At 37.9% G+C, this 18,989-nt stretch overlaps 1 protein-coding gene across 4 annotated transcripts in view; it reads left to right on the top strand.

Moving 5' to 3' along the window:
* Positions 1–18,989, top strand: part of LOC106132384 (embryonic polarity protein dorsal) — a 51,570-nt gene that overhangs the window by 11,016 nt on the left and 21,565 nt on the right. For all 4 annotated transcript variants that reach the window (XM_060947621.1, XM_060947618.1, XM_060947620.1 and 1 more), the window contains exons 2-5: positions 173–244; positions 4,946–5,075; positions 15,847–15,999; positions 17,552–17,733. In XM_060947621.1, coding sequence (XP_060803604.1) covers positions 173–244; positions 4,946–5,075; positions 15,847–15,999; positions 17,552–17,733 — 537 coding nt within the window. The remainder of the gene's footprint in view (positions 1–172; positions 245–4,945; positions 5,076–15,846; positions 16,000–17,551; positions 17,734–18,989) is intronic.

Here is an 18,989-nt window from a genome sequence, read left to right as displayed (position 1 = left end):
CGGACGAAGTCGCGGGCACAGCTAGTAGGACATAAAGGTATTAATATTAAAGATGATTTCCCGCATTTAACTATCAATGTCAAAGTATCGATAGTTCGACAACACTAGTCAATAGTAATGGTGCTACCTCGCCGGTGTTTGTACTGTACGTGTGTATGTTTGTTTGTTTCAGAGGGCGTCTCTCCCGCCGTGGTTGTGGATAATGACGGCCATCATGGCTCCCACTTAAACATAAGCGATGTCTGTAAGTGTCACACAGTATTGTTAACTTATTTATCTTCTGTGCCGTGTGGTTCCCGGCACTAATACAAGAAAGAATAGGACCACTCCATCTCTTTCCCATGGGTGTCGTAAAAGGCGACTGAGGGATAGGCTTACAGACTTGGGATTCTTTTTTAGGCGATGGGCTAGCGACCTGTCACTATTTGAATCTCAATTCCTATCATTAAGCCAAATAGCTGAACGTGGTCATTCAGTCTTTTCAAGACTGTTGGCTCTGTCTACCCCGCAAGGGATATAGACGTATGTATGTTTTTCTTCTGCCCCATGGCGTTAGATCAGGTTACTTCTGCAGTGCTATCTTCACTTCTCTGGAGAGGAGGCCTTCTTGCCATGACCCAAGATTTGATATTTGGATTTCCCTGTGTATAACACTTATTATTCGGGCATCTTAACTGATTGGCCCACCGATGAAATTTATATTTTTTGAAGGGGAAATATTTTTATGCGCGGGGTAAAAAACTAATAATGTAATGTGCCGTGTGGTTCCCGGCACCAATAGAAAAAAGAATAGGACCCCTCCATCTCTTTCCCATGGATGTCGTAAAAGGCGAGTAAGGCTTATGTATAAGATAGGTTTATATACTAAGGAATCCTCCTTTAGGCGATGGACTAGCAACCTGTCATCATTTGAATCTCAATTCTATCATTAAGCCGAGCGTCTTTCAGTCTTTTGATGCCTGTTGGCTCTGTCTGCCCCGCGGAGTACGTGGACGTGATTACGTGTTATGCTATGTTCTGGGAAAACCATGGCGGAATTAGGATACCGACTTCCTGCCACGTTATTCCCAAGTAAAATTAACCACGGCTACTTTAGGTCGTCCGATATTTAGGGTATAATTATCCAAGTTTAAGCAAAATATTGCATAAGCATAAGCATTAATATGTATATTTTCACCTTATAGGGATAGGGCAGGGAGATAATTTTTTGTATACTTTCCAATTTTGTAATTTGAACCAAGTCTTAACACATATATGAGAAAACATTGAAATAAAAATAATAATTTCTCATGATACGAGTTAAAACAAACAGCCGGACAGAAATTGTAAACATCACATTTTAATCTTCTCTTGGTCTTCGTTCACGTTTTTCGGTCACGTCTATATCCCTTGTGGAGAAGACAGAGCCAACAGTCTTGAAAACACAAATAGGCCACGTTCAGCTGTTTGGCTTTATAATAGAAATGAGATTCAAATAGTGATGGAGTGGTCCTATTCTTTTTTTTATTGGTGCCAGGCACAAATTTATAATTTTATATAAATCCACCAAATCGTTTTTTTTTTTCAAATATCTTTCCAATACAGACATCGATCAGTTTGCAGTATTATTATACCTACTCGTACATGTGTAGATTCAAGAGTCTAGTGAATGTGCGGATTTTCCCGCTTTGGTTGTTGCTAACTCGGCAGCGAAAGTTGCGCATAGGCATCTCGAATTAGCAGTCGATTCGCAAACAAACCACGCGAACACATCTTCTGTTCGATGTATGTACGTTGATATCGGATCTCCATGTACGTACACACTGCAACAATTAAGAGTTTTCATACACTTTTGTATGTGTGAAAATTGGTATAAACATACCGTTCAATAAATATATGTATGACAGAGAATTGCGCATGACTATCGATTTATTATTTTATTTTGTTACACGTAACAAATTGCAAGTTATCTATACTATATACTATTATACTAATACAAATACGCATACAAATACTATTATACTATAATATACTATAATATTATAAAGCTGAAGAGTTTGTTCGTTTGAACGCGCTAATCTCAGGAACTACTGGTTTGAATTGAAAAATTATTTTTGCGTTGAATAGACCATATATCAAGGAAGGCTTTAGGCTATATAGCATCACGCTGCAACAGCAAAGAAATAATGGAAAATGTGAAAAAAAATGGGGAAAATTATTCATCCTTGAGTGCTTCAATAACGCCCAAAATAACTATTCTACGCAGACGAAGTCGTGGGCACAGCCAGTATAATATAATTATCAAATTACACTAAACAAAACATATGATCTAAGGTTGCATAGTAAATTTGCGTAACATATTTTGTTTTTTTTTAATACCTACAGCTATAACTTCAGAAAAAATATATAAAACTAGCTGTGCCCACGACTTCGTCCGCGTGGAATAGTTATTTTGGGCATCATATTTATTTTTGCAAACATCCTCCTCGGCTTTATCAATTATAGCTGCTAATTGTTATGCGACTTGGCGACGACTTGGCCCACATCATTACCCGCGACGGAACGGAGATCGTATAGTGAGATGAGAGGCCTTTGCTCAGTAGTGGGATCTTACAGGCTGACTCTTTACTTTACTTTAAAATAGTAATATCTTCTAAGATGTTCATTGAAATTAAGTGATATCAAAGACAGTTGTGTTTACAATTAAATACTCATAATCAACAAAAATCTTAAAAGATAGACAAAATCAGTTTAAAAGTAGGTAAGAGGTAAAAACAGACAAACATACAAAGGAAGTATTATAAGTAGAATGATACCTATCTATATGTAGGAAGTAGGATAGAGCAGGGCGATCGAAAGATGCGGGGTGATGGATGCGCGGTCAAGCGGTCACGCGTATTTGCTTATAACGACTATATCGCAAAACCTATTCGTCTGATTTATATATTGTAAATGGCAATTTTAATCTACATGAAAAGCCGAAAGTAATACTGAATTAAAGAAAATTGGTTTCAAAATAACTTATGTTTATAATGAAAAAATAATCTTAAAAAATTAACATAAAAGTGGTTATTGTAAGTAAACCTTAAGAGATAGATATATGCTCTCGCGGACTTTTTTGTGGCAAAAAATGAGTACTTCACATCTTCAGTACATTGTTTTACTATATCTTTGTTGGTTTGCGCAGCGTTCGCGTGGAAAGCTCGCAGATGGCCGACTCATTCAACTTTCACCTGCATTGTTGACGTTTCCCTTAGGAAATCCGGGATAAAATGTAGCCTATAGCCTTCCTCGATAAATAGACTATCTAACAGTGGAAGAATTATTCAAATCGGTTCAGTAGTTTCTGAGATTAGCGCGTTTAAACAAACAAACAAACAAACAAACAAAACAAACTCTTCAGCTTTATAATATTAGTATAGATATTCAAAGAAAATACGTTTTCCATTATGACTGTTCAGGCACTGCTCTCTTCTTGAAGGGTCTTTATTTTTTCAGAAAATTGTTAAACAGAAGATATATAGAGATAAGAAATAAAAAAATTAAAAAAAAAAATTAACCGTATCAAAATAAATTAAATATTCATTTTAACATACAAACAAAAACAAGACGAATTAATTACGCATCTAACTAAAAAGGGCAGTGGACAGAACACAAAGAGTAATTAAATGTTGCTGCCGTAGGTTCTTGCCCTTTTGCCATTGTGGAAGTGCATGGCCTTCCTTACTGATACATACATACATACATGTAATCACGTCTATATCCCTTGCGGGGAAGACACAGCCTTGAAAGACTGATAGACTAAATTCAACTGTTTGGCCTAATGATAGAATTGAAATTCAAATAGTGACAGGTTGCTAGCTCATCGCCCAAAAAAATAATCCCAAGTTTATAAGCCCTCAGTCGCCTTTTACGACATCCATGGGAACGAGATGGAGTGGTCCTAGTATTTTTTTTTATTGGTACCACATGGCCTAACACACAACGGGAGTCAGTCGCATACAAACACACAAAAAAATCATACAAATTTTGAAGTCGGTTAATTTCTAAAACCTTCTCTTAAGTGTACCAAATACTTTCCTGAAAACCGCATCAAAATACGTTCAGCGAATGGCGAGATAATCGCGGATGAAAATTCGAGTACACACATACATACATACATACAGATCAAACTGAGAACCACAATTTTTTTTAAGGCGTTTAAAAAGGTTAGATTTTTATAATATCCTTGTTTAATTAAATATCAAAGTTTTCATTGGTCGTGTGTGTAATAATGATAATCACATATATTTTCCTGGTCAGTAGGATTAGTATGCGCTCAAGTCTTGTAAAGCTGAGTTCCCTTATGGGTTTGTGCAGAAATATGTTGCGATGCCGCAGACGTGAGTTAAATATTATAAGAAAATAGTCTTAAGAACGTCGTACTGGTCGTCGTCATTTTGACCTGACCGGGAACAAAACCATGCCGGTTTTATTCCCGGTCAGGGCAAAATAGAACATCATATTGACTTTAGATTTTTAAGGCGTGTTCCCAGTTGCACCCTCCGCCATTAAGCTCCGCTAAATATATACAACGTTACACATCTATTCTCTCTCTTTCTCTTTTGCGTGTTCCCAGTTGCACCCTCCGCCATTAAGCTCCGCTAAATATATACAACGTTACACATCTATTCTCTCTCTTTCTCTTTTGCGTGTTCCCAGTTGCACCCTCCGCCATTAAGCTCCGCTAAATATATACAACGTTACACATCTATTCTCTCTCTTTCTCTTTTGCGTGTTCCCAGTTGCACCCTCCGCCATTAAGCTCCGCTAAAATGTATACAACATTACACATCTATTCTCTCTCTTTCTTCTTTGCGTGTTGTACCCTCTCTACTCAGCTGACCTTATTATTCTTTTATTTATTTTTCCTACACAATATTTTTCTTACAAAGAAATAAATTTTATTTTATTTTTTGTCCAACAGTTGAGGTGATATCGCACGACTACCCCACGATCGGCGCGGGCGCGGCCCCCGAGGACATGTCGCGCCCGCCCGGGCCCCACACGGGGCCCTACACTCGGATCACCGAGCAACCCGCGGGGAAAGCGCTCAGGTATTGTATTCAGCTTCAGTTTCTTGAGAAAATTCCACTAGTCTACACTAATATTATGTATAAAGAGGAAAACTTTGTTTGTTTGGTTGTAATGAATAGGCTCAAAAACGACTGGACCGATTTTAAAAATTCTTTCACCATTCGAAAGCTAACCTAATACATTATCCACGAGTAACATAGACTATATTTTATAAAAAAATAGAGTTCCGTAATAATATATAAAAATAATTGGCAAAACAGCGTTTGCCGGGTCAGCTAGTATAATATAAAATAATTTTAGAATACACACTTAAAGAGATTATGTTGCTAAAAAAAAATAACAGTACTAAGAGCTCGTGCGTCGTAATCTAAGAATTTATCCAAGCTTCATTGCATAGTGCCGTGTGGTTCCCGGCACCATTACAAAAAAGAATAGGACCGCTCCATCTCTTTCCCACGGATGTCGTAAAAGGCGACTAAGGGATAGGCTTATAAACTTAGGCGATGGCCTAGCAACCTGTCACTATTTGAATCTCAATTCTATCAATAAGCCAAACAGCTGAACGTGGCCAATCAGTCTTTTCAAGACTGTTGGCTCTGTCTACCCAGCAAGGGATATAGACGTGATCATATGTATTTATGTATGTACTTCAAAAAATAGATTATTTTATATACCAAGAAACAGTACTAAGAGCTCGGGCGTCGTGATCTAAGAATTTATCCAAGCTTCATTGCATAGTTAGTTCATATCGGCCCTCGAATGGCCAACGGCTTGGCGTACGTTTCCATTGCTGTGTGGCAACAGCAAAAAACGTAACAATGTCGTGTGAACTCTGCGTTGGAGCGTGTGACACGCGCGAAGGGCAGGCGAGCGATGCTAACTTTCACTTGCGCGCGCGTTTTCCTCGTACAGTCGCCCTCAAAATATTGTATATAAACATAATTAGTGATGAGATGGCGTCTCTGTTTATATCGATATTGACACTATTAATAAATAGATGAGATTTGTATTTTTGTATGTTTGTAACGAATAAACTCAAAAGTACTGGACTTATATTTATAACGACAATACCAGTATCTTTTTGAAAAACAGTGATGGGTTACTAATAATGATTATAATCAGTACTTTCGGACATATATAATCTTGTAGTTCCCGTATTAGTGGAGGTATACTAGCAGTATTAGGTCGCATTTCACAGATATGTGTGTGGAGATGTAATAGATAAAGTTAAATAAATAAAACGTAGATTCGTCACAAATGATCATCTAAGTACTTTATGATAATTTCATATTTATGAACCCATACGTTCACAAATTTATGTTAAGCTCTGTACTATGTGATAAATATTTATTCATAAAGCGTTTCCGACAAATCGACACTAATGTATGTAAATATAATAACTTTTCTCTTTTCACAGTTGTGAATTAGCGTGGGTGTTATTGATTGTACTAGCACTATTCTTGAGTTTAGCACAAAAAATCAGATCATTATATCATTACGCTCTGGTAAATTTCTAAATAAAATGCTTAGATTTTAACCACTTATTTTAAAATCACAGGATGGCAATAATTAATGGCTAAATATAATAAAATTAAAATAATCCCGCGACTTCATTTATCAGACAATGATATGCTTTCAAGTCTCACTAAAATACATCAATTGAATTGTCAATACTAAATGGTTTTCAATTTCATTTTATTGGAATTGTATTGATGCTCAGTACTATCTAGTTTAAATTAGGTACTAATGATAAGACTTAGCTTCGCGAAATTTTCACTTTTGACCCCGCCTTGTTTAAGTTTACTTTTTTGTCATAAAAATTTATTAACCAATAGAGGACACAAAATACTACCTTTTCTCATTGAAAATTGTCCAGAAAGTACTCCAGATTGACCTCTATAAATGTGTATGGTCTTTTCTGATAGTTTTTCAACTTCTTGGACTATTGATTATTTATTTAGGAAGGTTTACATGAAAGTGAGCAAGAGATACAAACTGTAGACTGATTGACGCGTTGACTTTGTTTTACTATTTATCGATAATGATTAACATTCAATTTGTGCCATTTGCGAATTTCTCGCGTGGAATTGTTTCTGTATAACTCATGTTGTATTCAATCGTCACTTGGTCTCAAATATTTCATCTGATACGTAATGATGATGAAACAATGAAAATAAAATCTATATTTTTATTCTACGATAAAAATAAGTCATGTTAAATTCTTGATAGGCGCAACTGTACAATCATGGAAATCGTCAATGGAAAGATGACTTTATCAATACGGATGAACTGATGATAAAAAGCCAGCAAGCAGCCAGGTTAGGTCAAACTTTATTACCCATTAAGTTATTTGCTAGCGTATCTTCAGACGCGTTTCCCTTATTCTTTCTTTAACATCACATTCGTTTCCAGCTGTATTTGTTACTTGATTCTGTACGTTTCGTTATTGCTATACGCCATTTGCAAATCAGATAAATTTAAAACTTGTCCAAGACAATATCGCTTAGGTGATCTAATTCCATACGAGATCATTGCACCTGTGTATAATGGCCAAGTAGCACCAAGTGAGTCAACGTCTCGCAACAGGCAAGTACTTCCCCGTTCGGATACGCGTTCGGTTGACCAAAAACAAGGCCGGCCCAAGGTCGCGCGGCTGGCTTTCCAGTTTCCAGTCGGCGGGAAAAATATAACTGACGTCTTTGCCTGGGGCTAGTAAAAAAGTTTTTGGTTTTTTCTTTATGGTGTGCCAGGTGTGTATTTAGCATGAATTTTTATAATAATGGCGCGAATCCAAATCAAATGTCATGTTGTTAGTGCTGTAATATTTTTCCAAAGTGTCTGTCTGAGCTATGGTTTATAAATATGGATTATTGATCATTTGTTTGTAGAAGAGTATAAGTGTTGGAGGATGTTAAAATATCTGATTAAGTTCCCTTGAATATTGTCCGAGAAAGTTTCGAGGTAGAGCAAATTACAGCACCCACACCACAGCTATTATACTTAGTCTTTTATTAATTTGCCTGTAACAAGGACTAACTGACTTTATGACTATTAGATAACGACTGACTTGGAAATTAATTATATCTAAATACTGCGAAGATAAACTTTAACAAAATATATATTTGGTTAAATCATTACAAAGCTGATTCACTGAGTTAGCTGGATCATATATTTGTTGTTCTGGGCCAAATGTATTTTAGTAGTGATCTCCTAATAAGTGTCATTACAGGTAGCTCTTGTCAGAGGGTGACTAAACAAATCGGACGAGGAAATAAAATCTTGAAATGGTCCGGCGTCAACATATAAATTCTCATGGTTTGACATTGAACAGGGAAAGAAAATGAGGAAGGATGCTGGCTATTGTGATATTAATAATTGATCTCGCGTAATTGCCAGCCGGCACGACACCATCTATCAATGGGTGTTTTCCTTGCGTCGCTTAGATTTACGGTGTTTTTATTAATATGAACACTAAATTCTAAGTCATCTGCTGAACGTGGCCCTCGAGTATTATTGAAATTGTTGCCTTTGACTATCCCGTAAGGGGTAAAGACTTGATGTATATATATATTACTTCACATTTTGTCATATGCGATTTGTGACCATTTTTCGACCTGAAAAAGTTTGTGTCGGCCGTTGCCTTAATTTTACTCCTGAATAGTTTTTCCTTGTACTGTCATCTCATTACTCAATCTATTATTGTGTTCCATAAAATTAATATCTATCACGTTGAAGTTAGGTGGCAACTAAGATTTAGCTTTGACTTGCATTTTCCTTAAGAGTCATTACCAAATAAGAACCGTTACCTATTCGTTACCTCGTTCTTTAAAACAATATTACTTAAATATTCTAATATACTTCTAATGCACAGTTATTAAACGTATAGAAGTTTTGTTTTTGTGAAGCATTATTATAAATAGGCCGGCCCAATTAAAATGGTAAATAAAATTGATGTTCAGCGTTATAACCTCCAAGGAATACAGTGCAAAGTCCCCATTTATGAAAAAGAAAAGAGTGGTATAAAAATAAATGACAACATAATCCCATCACGTGCCAATGACGTACAACACATGGAATCGACAAAGAACGCGCCGAGAACGACTGCAGGGGCTAATATTAGCGCGGCGGGTCGGCAGCTCGGTATTGACCCAGATTCACAATTTCCAGCTTTGCAGGATTGTAAGCTCATTTTATATTGCTTACAATTGGGGAAAGGCTATGAGAGTAAAGAGTTATCACCAAAACAAAGAAATTTAATGTATATAAATAAATATGTACGGGAGAAAGTGACACCAAGCTAATTGCGCAAAAATCTTCTTCCTCCTGGCTTTAGTCCTGGTTAATTTCTCACCATTATTAAGAAGAGCTCTAAGATTGCTTATGACCATGGATTCTGGATTGGGTGAATTGGGACTCTCATCTGACCTCTGCAACCTTTGTAACCGCACAAACTATATGCTATGACAAAATGTAATGACTTTTCACTTTGCTTCAGATATCCTAAAAAATATTGGTCAGATTCATGACGTAAACTTGCTCAGCTTTTGCTGTTATAACGTTTAAACTTATTGTAATTAAAGTTACCGACTTAAAGTGAAATTATATATTGAAACAGAACTTTGATATAAAGAAATTAGCGTTGATATAAACCGTCGTTAAAATCCCATTTTTCAATGTATCACTTATAATGTATCAAACCTAATTACAATCTCCATTTCTCGTTAATACTTAGAAACTGGGCCTGTCAAGGACCTGTATTTCAGGTTTCTGTATCTCATTAAATAGGTTGATTTCTCGGTGAAGATGTGTTTTCTTAGTCAAATACTAGTCTCACAGGTAGTTAAAGAGTATCTTGAGTAGTAATATAGAAAAAAAGTTTTTTTTTCGGCGGTAGAAGTCAAAATAATAAGACGTGTTTGATTTTGCTCTAATTTAAATTTAATTTTTAATTATATTGTAGTTATTAATGAAGTAAATTTACCTCTAATTTATTGGCCAGCTAGCACCTAATTTATTCCTCTCACAATTTTCGCACTAATCTCCTATTACTACATAACAATGGATCAACTTGCACAATTGAAATCACAAATGGATGATATGTCCAAAATGTTTGCAACGAGGATGTCCTTGTTTGAGGAAAAGAATGCTGGAGGCAGTAGCCCACAGGATATGAAACATCTATCTAGTGAGTTCCAGAATTTTAAAATATTTATTTGGAAAGCTGTATCTGGTCTCCGGTCACAAATGGAGCTGGTTATACAGACATTAGACTGCTTTGAGATGAGGTCCAGAGCTAACCTTTTATTGCTTCATGGTGTGCCTGAAGACAAGAAGGAAAATCTACTGGATAGGGCACTCAATGTTTGTCACACCAAATTGCAGCTACCGGACTTGACTAACCAGTCACTATCAGTTGTGCGCTTGGGCAAGAATATTCATCCCGACAAACCCAGGCCCATATTGCTACGCTTCACTGACTGTAGCAGCCGGAATAAAGTATGGGCTGCCAAAAAATCGCTCAAAGGAAGTGGTCTCACTGTGTCTGAATTCCTTACAACTGCACGTCATGCTGTATTCATTGAGGCAAGAAAAGTCTTGGGCATCAAGGGCTGCTGGACAAGCGATGGCCGGATTGTAGTGGTATGTGCGAATGGCTCCAAACGCAAAATCACTAGGATGGAAGAGTTGCAGGCTGTACTAGCAGAGCTTCCTGTCGCAACTGAGCCTGCCAGCGCTTCTTCATGTCACCTTCAGGCTCCTAAGGCGAACATGAGTTCTGTTAAGGAGAGCATCAGCGGGTCTACAAGTGGGCCTAACAACAAGCAATCGCGAAGTACCAGGGCTGCTAGTAAAACCAGTAAATAGCTACACAATACTTCCTTGCTTTTCTTTTTCTTTCACTGGATACTTTGTTTTCTTCTTTGTGTGTGGGTATTTATTTGCCATAAATAATTTCGTTACGTAACATTAGAGTTCGTTACTGGTCGCACGGTATTTTTATATTTATTTTATTCAAAATTGAAAGTGCCGACTATAAACGATCAAATCTGTGTTGTGACATTAATCTTGTGGCGTTTTGACGTTTGTCTCTGTCACAAATGACAGTACCTAAATATTACAACATTGTGAAACTTGTGATGCGTTCCGTTTCAACAAAACATTATTGTGGTTTCAAATTTATTTATTTTTTTATTTTTTTTTATTGTTATCTGATTTTTATTTTTTTTTTTTTTTTGTCTCCAATTAATTTAGTATGGTAGCTGCCGGCCAGTAATTGAGGAATTAGCTTAAATACTAGTTTTAATTTTATTCGTATTTTAATTGTATTTACTATTTATTTATTTGCTTGATGTCTGATGTGCTAAGATTTAACTGTAATGATGAATATTTCTCTCTTTCCTCTTCCGATGTGTCACAATTTCACAGTACGTGTGAGGATCCTGACGAGGTCTGTCTAAATGATAATTTGAAAATTGAGTTTTCTTCGTTTCACAAAAATTTCAATGTGGCTCACATCAATGCTCAAAGTATTCCAGCACATTTTAATGAGCTTTTAACTACATTTGCATCTACGCAAATTCATGCTATTTTAATCTCCGAAAGCCTCCTCAAACCCTCATTGCCATCCACGCTCTATCTTCTGCCTGGCTATCGACTTTTCAGAAATGACCGCTCATATACCGTCGCGCAGAATGGCAAGACTAGGATAGTTGGCGGTGGTGGCGTGGCTATCTATTTACGTGAAGACATTCCTGCACAAGTCCTTTCTCAATCCATCCCAGAGGCAAATGCTCCTGAGCACTTATTTTTAAACATTAATCTCCATCACACTCAAATTCTACTTGGCGTCTACTATAGCCCATCTCTTCATATTAATTATTTTAACTCATTAGACTGTCTTCTGTCAAGGTTTCGTCCTCAATTTGAAAATATTATTTTAATGGGAGATTTTAACACTTGCCTTATTAAAAATGATTCGAGATCTAAAACTCTTTGTTCTCTTCTTCATTCTTTTGACCTACATGTGTTGCCCCTCAATCCCACCCACTTCCCGCACAACGGTCCACCATCTTTACTTGACCTCATTATAACATCCTCACCAAATTTATGTCCTTTACATGGCCAATATAACGCTCCCTGCTTTTCAGCGCATGATCTTATTTTCGCGTCTTTTAAACTGCGCTCACCCAAATTCAGACACAAACTTATTTTGCGTCGTAATTTCAGGGACTTAAATTGGAAAGTTTTTGAGGATGACTTGATGAAGGTTGATTGGGACTTACTTCTTTCTGCGCCTGATGTAGATGCCAAGGTAGCTGCTTTCAACTCCACTATCCTTTCCCTATATGACAAGCACGCCCCATTGCAACAGGTGCGGGTTAAGCACTTCCCGGCTCCCTGGTTAACTCTGGCCATCAAAGCGCTAATGGCTAGGAGGGACAAGGCCAAATTGAAGTTGCGTAGAAACCCCTGTGAGACTAATCGCGAAAATTACATCGTGTTGCGGAATCTTTGTAACAAGCAGTGTAGAGAAGCAAGACGAAAGTATATCTACGATAGCATCGACTCATGTCCACCTAACAATTTGTGGAAGTTCTTGCGTAGCATTGGGGTAGGCGAGCAAGCGTCTCCTTCAATTATAAATGTTGACATAAATCAACTCAATAATCATTTTTGCTCACCTCCCTTAAATCTCACACCTAATATTAAGCAGGCAACTCTTACTCAACTTGCTGCAAGACCTACTCCTGACTGCCCTTTTTTTGACTTTGACCCTATTACTGCCGATGAGGTGATCAAATTTGTTGGCAAACTTAGGTCCAACGCGATGGGTTATGACCGAATAACTTTGAACATGGTCAAGCCAATTGTATCGATAATCGCACCCCATCTTGCTTCAATTATAAATTTTTCTTTGAGTTCTGGAGTATATCCGTCTGCATGGAAATTAGCACACATTATTCCTCTTCCCAAAATATCTAACCCAACCCTACTGTCCCATTTCCGTCCTATCTCTATCCTACCACTGTTATCTAAAATCCTAGAACACCATGTTCAGCGGCAATTCTCTAGTCACTTGATAAGGCATAGATTGCTGAGTCCTTACCAATCTGGTTTTAGAGTAGGCCATAGTACAACCACAGCTCTCCTAAAAATTTCGGAGGACTTGCGTTTAAACATTGATAATAAGAGCCTCACAGCCCTAGTTCTCCTAGACTTTTCTAATGCTTTCAACTCAGTCGATTTTGATATCCTGCTGGCTGTTCTGGGTTCTTTAAAAGTTTCTTCATCTTGTCTTCTGTGGTTCCGCTCCTATCTTCAGGGTCGCCATCAGAAAGTTTACGCCAACCAGATTAGTTCTGACTGGTGTGGGCTCGCTGCTGGTGTACCACAAGGAGGAGTTCTTTCTCCCATACTTTTTTCTATTTTTATAGATGGAATAACGGCCCTATTATCCTCCTCTTTTCATCTTTACGCTGATGATCTCCAAATTTATGCAGCTGCCCCACTTGATGAATTCCACAATGCTGTCGGCGTTATCAACGCAGACCTTATTTCAATTGCGAATTGGGCTCGGAATTTTGGACTTACGATAAACGCGAACAAATCTCAGGCAATTATTATCGGTAGCCCTCATTTTATTAGTAGATTAAATTTATCCTTGGTACCCAACATTTCACTCAATGGTGAAATTATCCCCTTTACTAATAAAGTAAAAAATTTGGGTATCATATTTGATCAGACTTTATCGTGGGCCCCTCAAATCAATGACGTAAGTCGAAAGATTTTCTACTCACTACACGCCTTGAAACGACTTCAAAACTTCTTGCCTCTTAAAACTAAAATTATGTTGGCTAGCTCACTCTTGCTACCTCATCTTGATTACGCTGACATAGTCTATTTGGATCCGTCTGAAGAACTTCTCAATAAACTCGACCGTTTACAAAATGTTTGTATAAGATATATTTTCGGTCTCCGGAAATACGATCATATTTCGAAATTTCGTGATCAACTGAACTGGTTGCCTATCAGAGCTCGCCGAAATCTCCATATTCTTTCTCTGCTCTTTAATGTTCTTTTCAATCGATCTTTCCCCTCGTATCTTCACGAAAAATTCTCTTTTCGCGAACCGGACAATCGTCTAAGATCCTACAATAAACTTCTTCTATGTGTTCCTTTACACTCTTCCCATTCCTACTCTAAATCTTTCTCCGTAAAGGCTGCAAAGCTTTGGAATTCTCTCCCCTTGGACACTAAAAAAGCACAGACCCTCAAGATATTTAAAAATAATGTATTTAAGTTCCTGTCCAGTTGAGCACCTAGATCGAACGTCAGGCAATTTGTCTTAGTTTATGTATGTTTATCTATATATATAAAACTCTTCCGTTACTGAGTGACTGACTGACAGACAACGCACAGTCGAAACTACTGGTCGTAGACAGCTGAAATTTGGAATGTAGGTTCCTTGGGATATGTAGGGGAGCACTAAGAAAGGATTTTTGGAAATTCAACCCCCAAGGGGGGGAAAAGGGGTAAAAACGTTTCTATGAAAAATCTTATTCCTTGGGTTTATAAACTTGAAACTTGGCATGAACACGTACATAGGCAAGTAAATATGTTTGACATTATAAGTTTTTTCAAACTACCCTCCAATCGTGATTTAGGGGGTGCGATTGGGTGACTGATTTATTAACGCACAGCCGAAACCGCTCGGTATAGGAGTCTGAGATTTTGAACAGAGGTTCCTTTAGTAACATAAGTGAGCACTAAGAAGGGATTTTTGAAATGTCAACCCCCAAGGGGGGGAAACGGGATAAACTGAGCCGGGGCTGCGGGAAAGTTCTAACGAGATACCGTGGCCCCGGAACGCAAAGGGCAACTGAAGGAACGAGGTGGGTTTTAGTCAGTAAAAGTCTGACACTCCCTTCCGTTCCACCCAGAGCGGGAGAGGTCATTTGATGATTTCCCATCCTTAAAAAAAAAGACTTTGTATGACAACTTTCTACTAATATTATAAAGAGGAACAATCTATTTTTTTACATGTTTGTTTGTTTACACATGTAATCGATAAACTCCGAAACTACTGAATCGATTTCAAACATTCACCATTAGAAAGCTACATCATCCCTGAGTAACACAGGCTATATTTAATTCCAGTTGTAACAAGATTTCAGCCTGTGGAAGAAAAAGCCCTGTCGAGATCATTAAAAAACGCTATATATAACCGAATTACACGTGGGCGAAGCCGCGGGCGGAAAGCTAGTTTATTAATAAGTTTATACATATATATTTATTGGATAGGTATATGTCTATTATATGTATTTCTGTTAGTATATTATTATATTGTTGCTAAAAACACAGTGACTTGCCGCTTTTTACTGAATTATCTAGTTCCTTTATTGTTTTGCCGGTTGACTGGAAGAGATCCCTTTATGGGATAAGTCCGCCATTGCTAGTGATTTGTTTATTTTATAACTTTGTACTTTTTTCTTGTTACTATGTAAATTTCTATGCAATAAAGATATTACAAACAAACAAACAAAGTAATAGTGGCCTCAAGTAAATGCCTTGAGGAACACGAAAATCGATTCAAGTCTAGACTATGTTAATGCATCCATTTAATAAAATTTGGTTTAATTACGAATGCTATATTAAACCTGTATTCAATCAAAAATAATTTAACAAAAATAAAACCTTCTTTCTTTCGTTCTTCGTAATCTACTTTATCAAATGCCTTAGTAAAATTAAACCATCAAATCGTACATACATCCATATCTTTCTTGTTTACAGGTTTCGTTACGAATGCGAGGGTCGGTCAGCGGGTTCGATTCCCGGCGTGAACAGCACGCCGGAGAACCGCACGTACCCCACCATCATGATCTGCGGTTACAAGGGCCGCGTCGTCGTGGTGGTGTCTTGTGTCACCAAGGATGAACCTTTCAAGTGAGTCTACATTTCTATAATGTTCTTCTTAAGTATTGTTTTAGTATTATTATATCTTATTGGTTCACAGTGTACATAACTTTAAAAAAAATAATTTTACTCAAATATACATTACAACTTATCTTTATATAAAAAAATAGATATTTTTTCAAAATTGGATACAAGGGATCAGTTTGATAACATCCATGGGAAAGTTGACGAAGAATTTCCCGTTTTTAAAGAAAATGCTGCTGTGCAGTTTGTTACTGATTTTTCTGCACTGTCGCTTTGGAAGCGGCAGTAAACTTGGTTTTGAGTAATTTATTTAACGTCAACCAATATTGTGAAACCAAAAGATATGACGTTAAATTTTTTCGACAATGTTTAATTAAAAATTAAGTGGTGTTGAAATGTCCCATAATTATAAATGAAAATTTGAATTTGAAAGAGATAGAGTGGTCTTATTCATTTTTTAATTTAGTGTCGGGAACCTAATAAATTCTAATGATAAAGCATTATATTACTGTTTTATCATAATATCTCGATGACTCAAATCAATATTTTAAACAGCAGTGAATGTGCGTGGTATTTATTGGACAATTCTGTTGGTTTAACGTAAAACTTCCAAAGAACACAATAGAAAATTTGGTCGAATAAAAAAATCTACCAAAGTCAAGGTCACATCCGGTGAACAAAAAAAAAATTATAGAATAGAAAAAAAAATAACAATGGAAGGTGACGTCACATCGGGCTTACCCGAGTTAGATAAACTCGGTGACGCTGACGTCACAATAATGAGGTAAAACGACGTTTGTTTTTTCTTTGCGCGACGTCATAGATTGCATGCAGCCTCAGTCATACGTTGTTTACGGTTGTCGTGAATGAAATAGTGGGGAATAACCCATACGAGCTGTGTGTGTGCATACGGTTTTAATCTTTATTTAATGGCTGTTTAATTGTATGTTCAGTAGCAAAACTGGTAATTGATCGTGGGAGCGTCTGTGTGTCGGTAAAACGCGTGGTGCGCATAAAGGCACGATTCCACCCCGGCCGTGTAGGTGACCAATGACTATTTTCGAAGTTATGTACATTAGTTTGAATACTAACCGATGCTCTAACGGTGAGGGAAAACTACTTGTTTGTATATGCTTGCACTTGCCGTATGGTTCCCGGCATCAATACAAAAAAGAATAGGATCACTCCATCTATTTCCCATGGATGTCGTAAAAGGCGACTAAGGGATAGGCTTACAAACTTGAGATTGTTTTTTTAGGCGATGGGCTAGCAACCTGTCACTATTTGAATCTCAATTCTATCATTAAGCCAAATAGCTGAACGTTGCCTATCAGTCTTTTCAAGACTGTTGGCTCTGCCCAACAAGGGATGTATACGTGACCATATGTATGTATGTGTATCTATGCTAAAATAATTTTCTCTCATCACTTCTCGTCTGAGTTAAATATATCAGGCTTAACATCACTCAACTTTCTACTTTGGTGTATGATTACTTACCAAGCTCCTAGGAACAATTTTCTCATAAGTTATATTATATAACAATGCACTTTGTCCCCAGGCCCCACCCCCACAACCTGGTCGGCCGGGAGTGCCAGCGCGGCGTGTGCACGGTCCGGGAGACCATCACCGATGAGAACTGCCGCGTGGCCTTCAAGAACCTCGGCATACAGTGCGTGAAGCGCCGCGACATAGCTGAGGCGTTGAGAGTCCGGGAGGAGTTGAGAGTGGATCCCTTCAAAAGTGAGTGGTTCCTGTCTATCCCTTCTTGTTCCCATACAACTTGGCGTCCAATGCGTGAAGCGACGCGACATAGCTGAGGCGTTGAGAGTCCGGGAGGAGTTGAGAGTGGATCCCTTCAAAAGTGAGTGGATTTTGTGTATCTCTTGTTCCCAAAGAACTTGGCGTCCAATGTGTGAAGCGACGCAATACAGCTGAGGCATTGAGAGTCCGGGAGGAGTTGAGAGTGGATCCCTTCAAAAGTGAGTGGTTTCTGTCCATTTCTTCTTCCCATAGAACTTTGCATCCAATGCGTGAAGCGCTGCGATACAGCCGAGGCATTGAGAGTCCGGGAGGAGTTGAGAGTGGATCCCTTCAAAAGTGAGTGGTTCCTGTCTATCCCTTCTTGTTCCCATACAACTTGGCGTCCAATGTGTGAAGCGACGCAATACAGCTGAGGCATTGAGAGTCCGGGAGGAGTTGAGAGTGGATCCCTTCAAAAGTGAGTGGTTTCTGTCTATCTCTTGTTCCCAAAGAACTTGGCATCCAATGCGTGAAGCGACGCGACATAGCTGAGGCGTTGAGAGTCCGGGAGGAGTTGAGAGTGGATCCCTTCAAAAGTGAGTGGTTCCTGTCTATCTCTTCTTCCCATAGAACTTGGCGTCCAATGCGTGAAGCGACGCGATATAGCTGACGCGCTGCAGGTCAGGTGGACCATTTCAATAGTAAGTGGCTTCTTAAGAATTCTATTTCTGTCTCACGTTCTCTCTACCCTCGCCACTATCTCTTTTCTTTTCTAGCATGCTCCACATTGCATCGTCAACTGGTTAGGTGTTGCTGTTTCGTTGACTTTGGAAAAGTGAGTAGGGCTTTATAAAGTAAAATCTCCGATATCTAAGCGTGGATCCTTTCAAAACCCCTTTCAATCCCAAGTTTATATGTCGTAAAAGTCCAACCAAGCCAACCCAAGGGATAGCCTATCCCTTGGTCGCCTTTTACGACATCCATGGTAACGAGATGGATTAATGCTATCTTTTTTTTATTAGTGCCGGTAACCACACGGTACAAGGGTTCAAGATTTAACCTTGAATCTGTGTTGACCCCTATAATCTTAACAATTTCTAGACATGGGAGGGGTTATCGCGTCGTATAAACATCGTGATCAAAAAAATAAAGTACCTACTTACTTATATTTATGTACCCGAGATATTTTGATTATTTAAATTATTTGAAGTTTGAAGTCACATATGTCCCGTTTAATAAGCCAATTTTTTAAGGGA

This window comes from Amyelois transitella, chromosome 14 (genome assembly GCF_032362555.1).
Source record: "Amyelois transitella isolate CPQ chromosome 14, ilAmyTran1.1, whole genome shotgun sequence".
Taxonomy (NCBI): domain Eukaryota; kingdom Metazoa; phylum Arthropoda; class Insecta; order Lepidoptera; family Pyralidae; genus Amyelois; species Amyelois transitella.
This window is presented reverse-complemented; position numbering and strand designations above follow the sequence as displayed.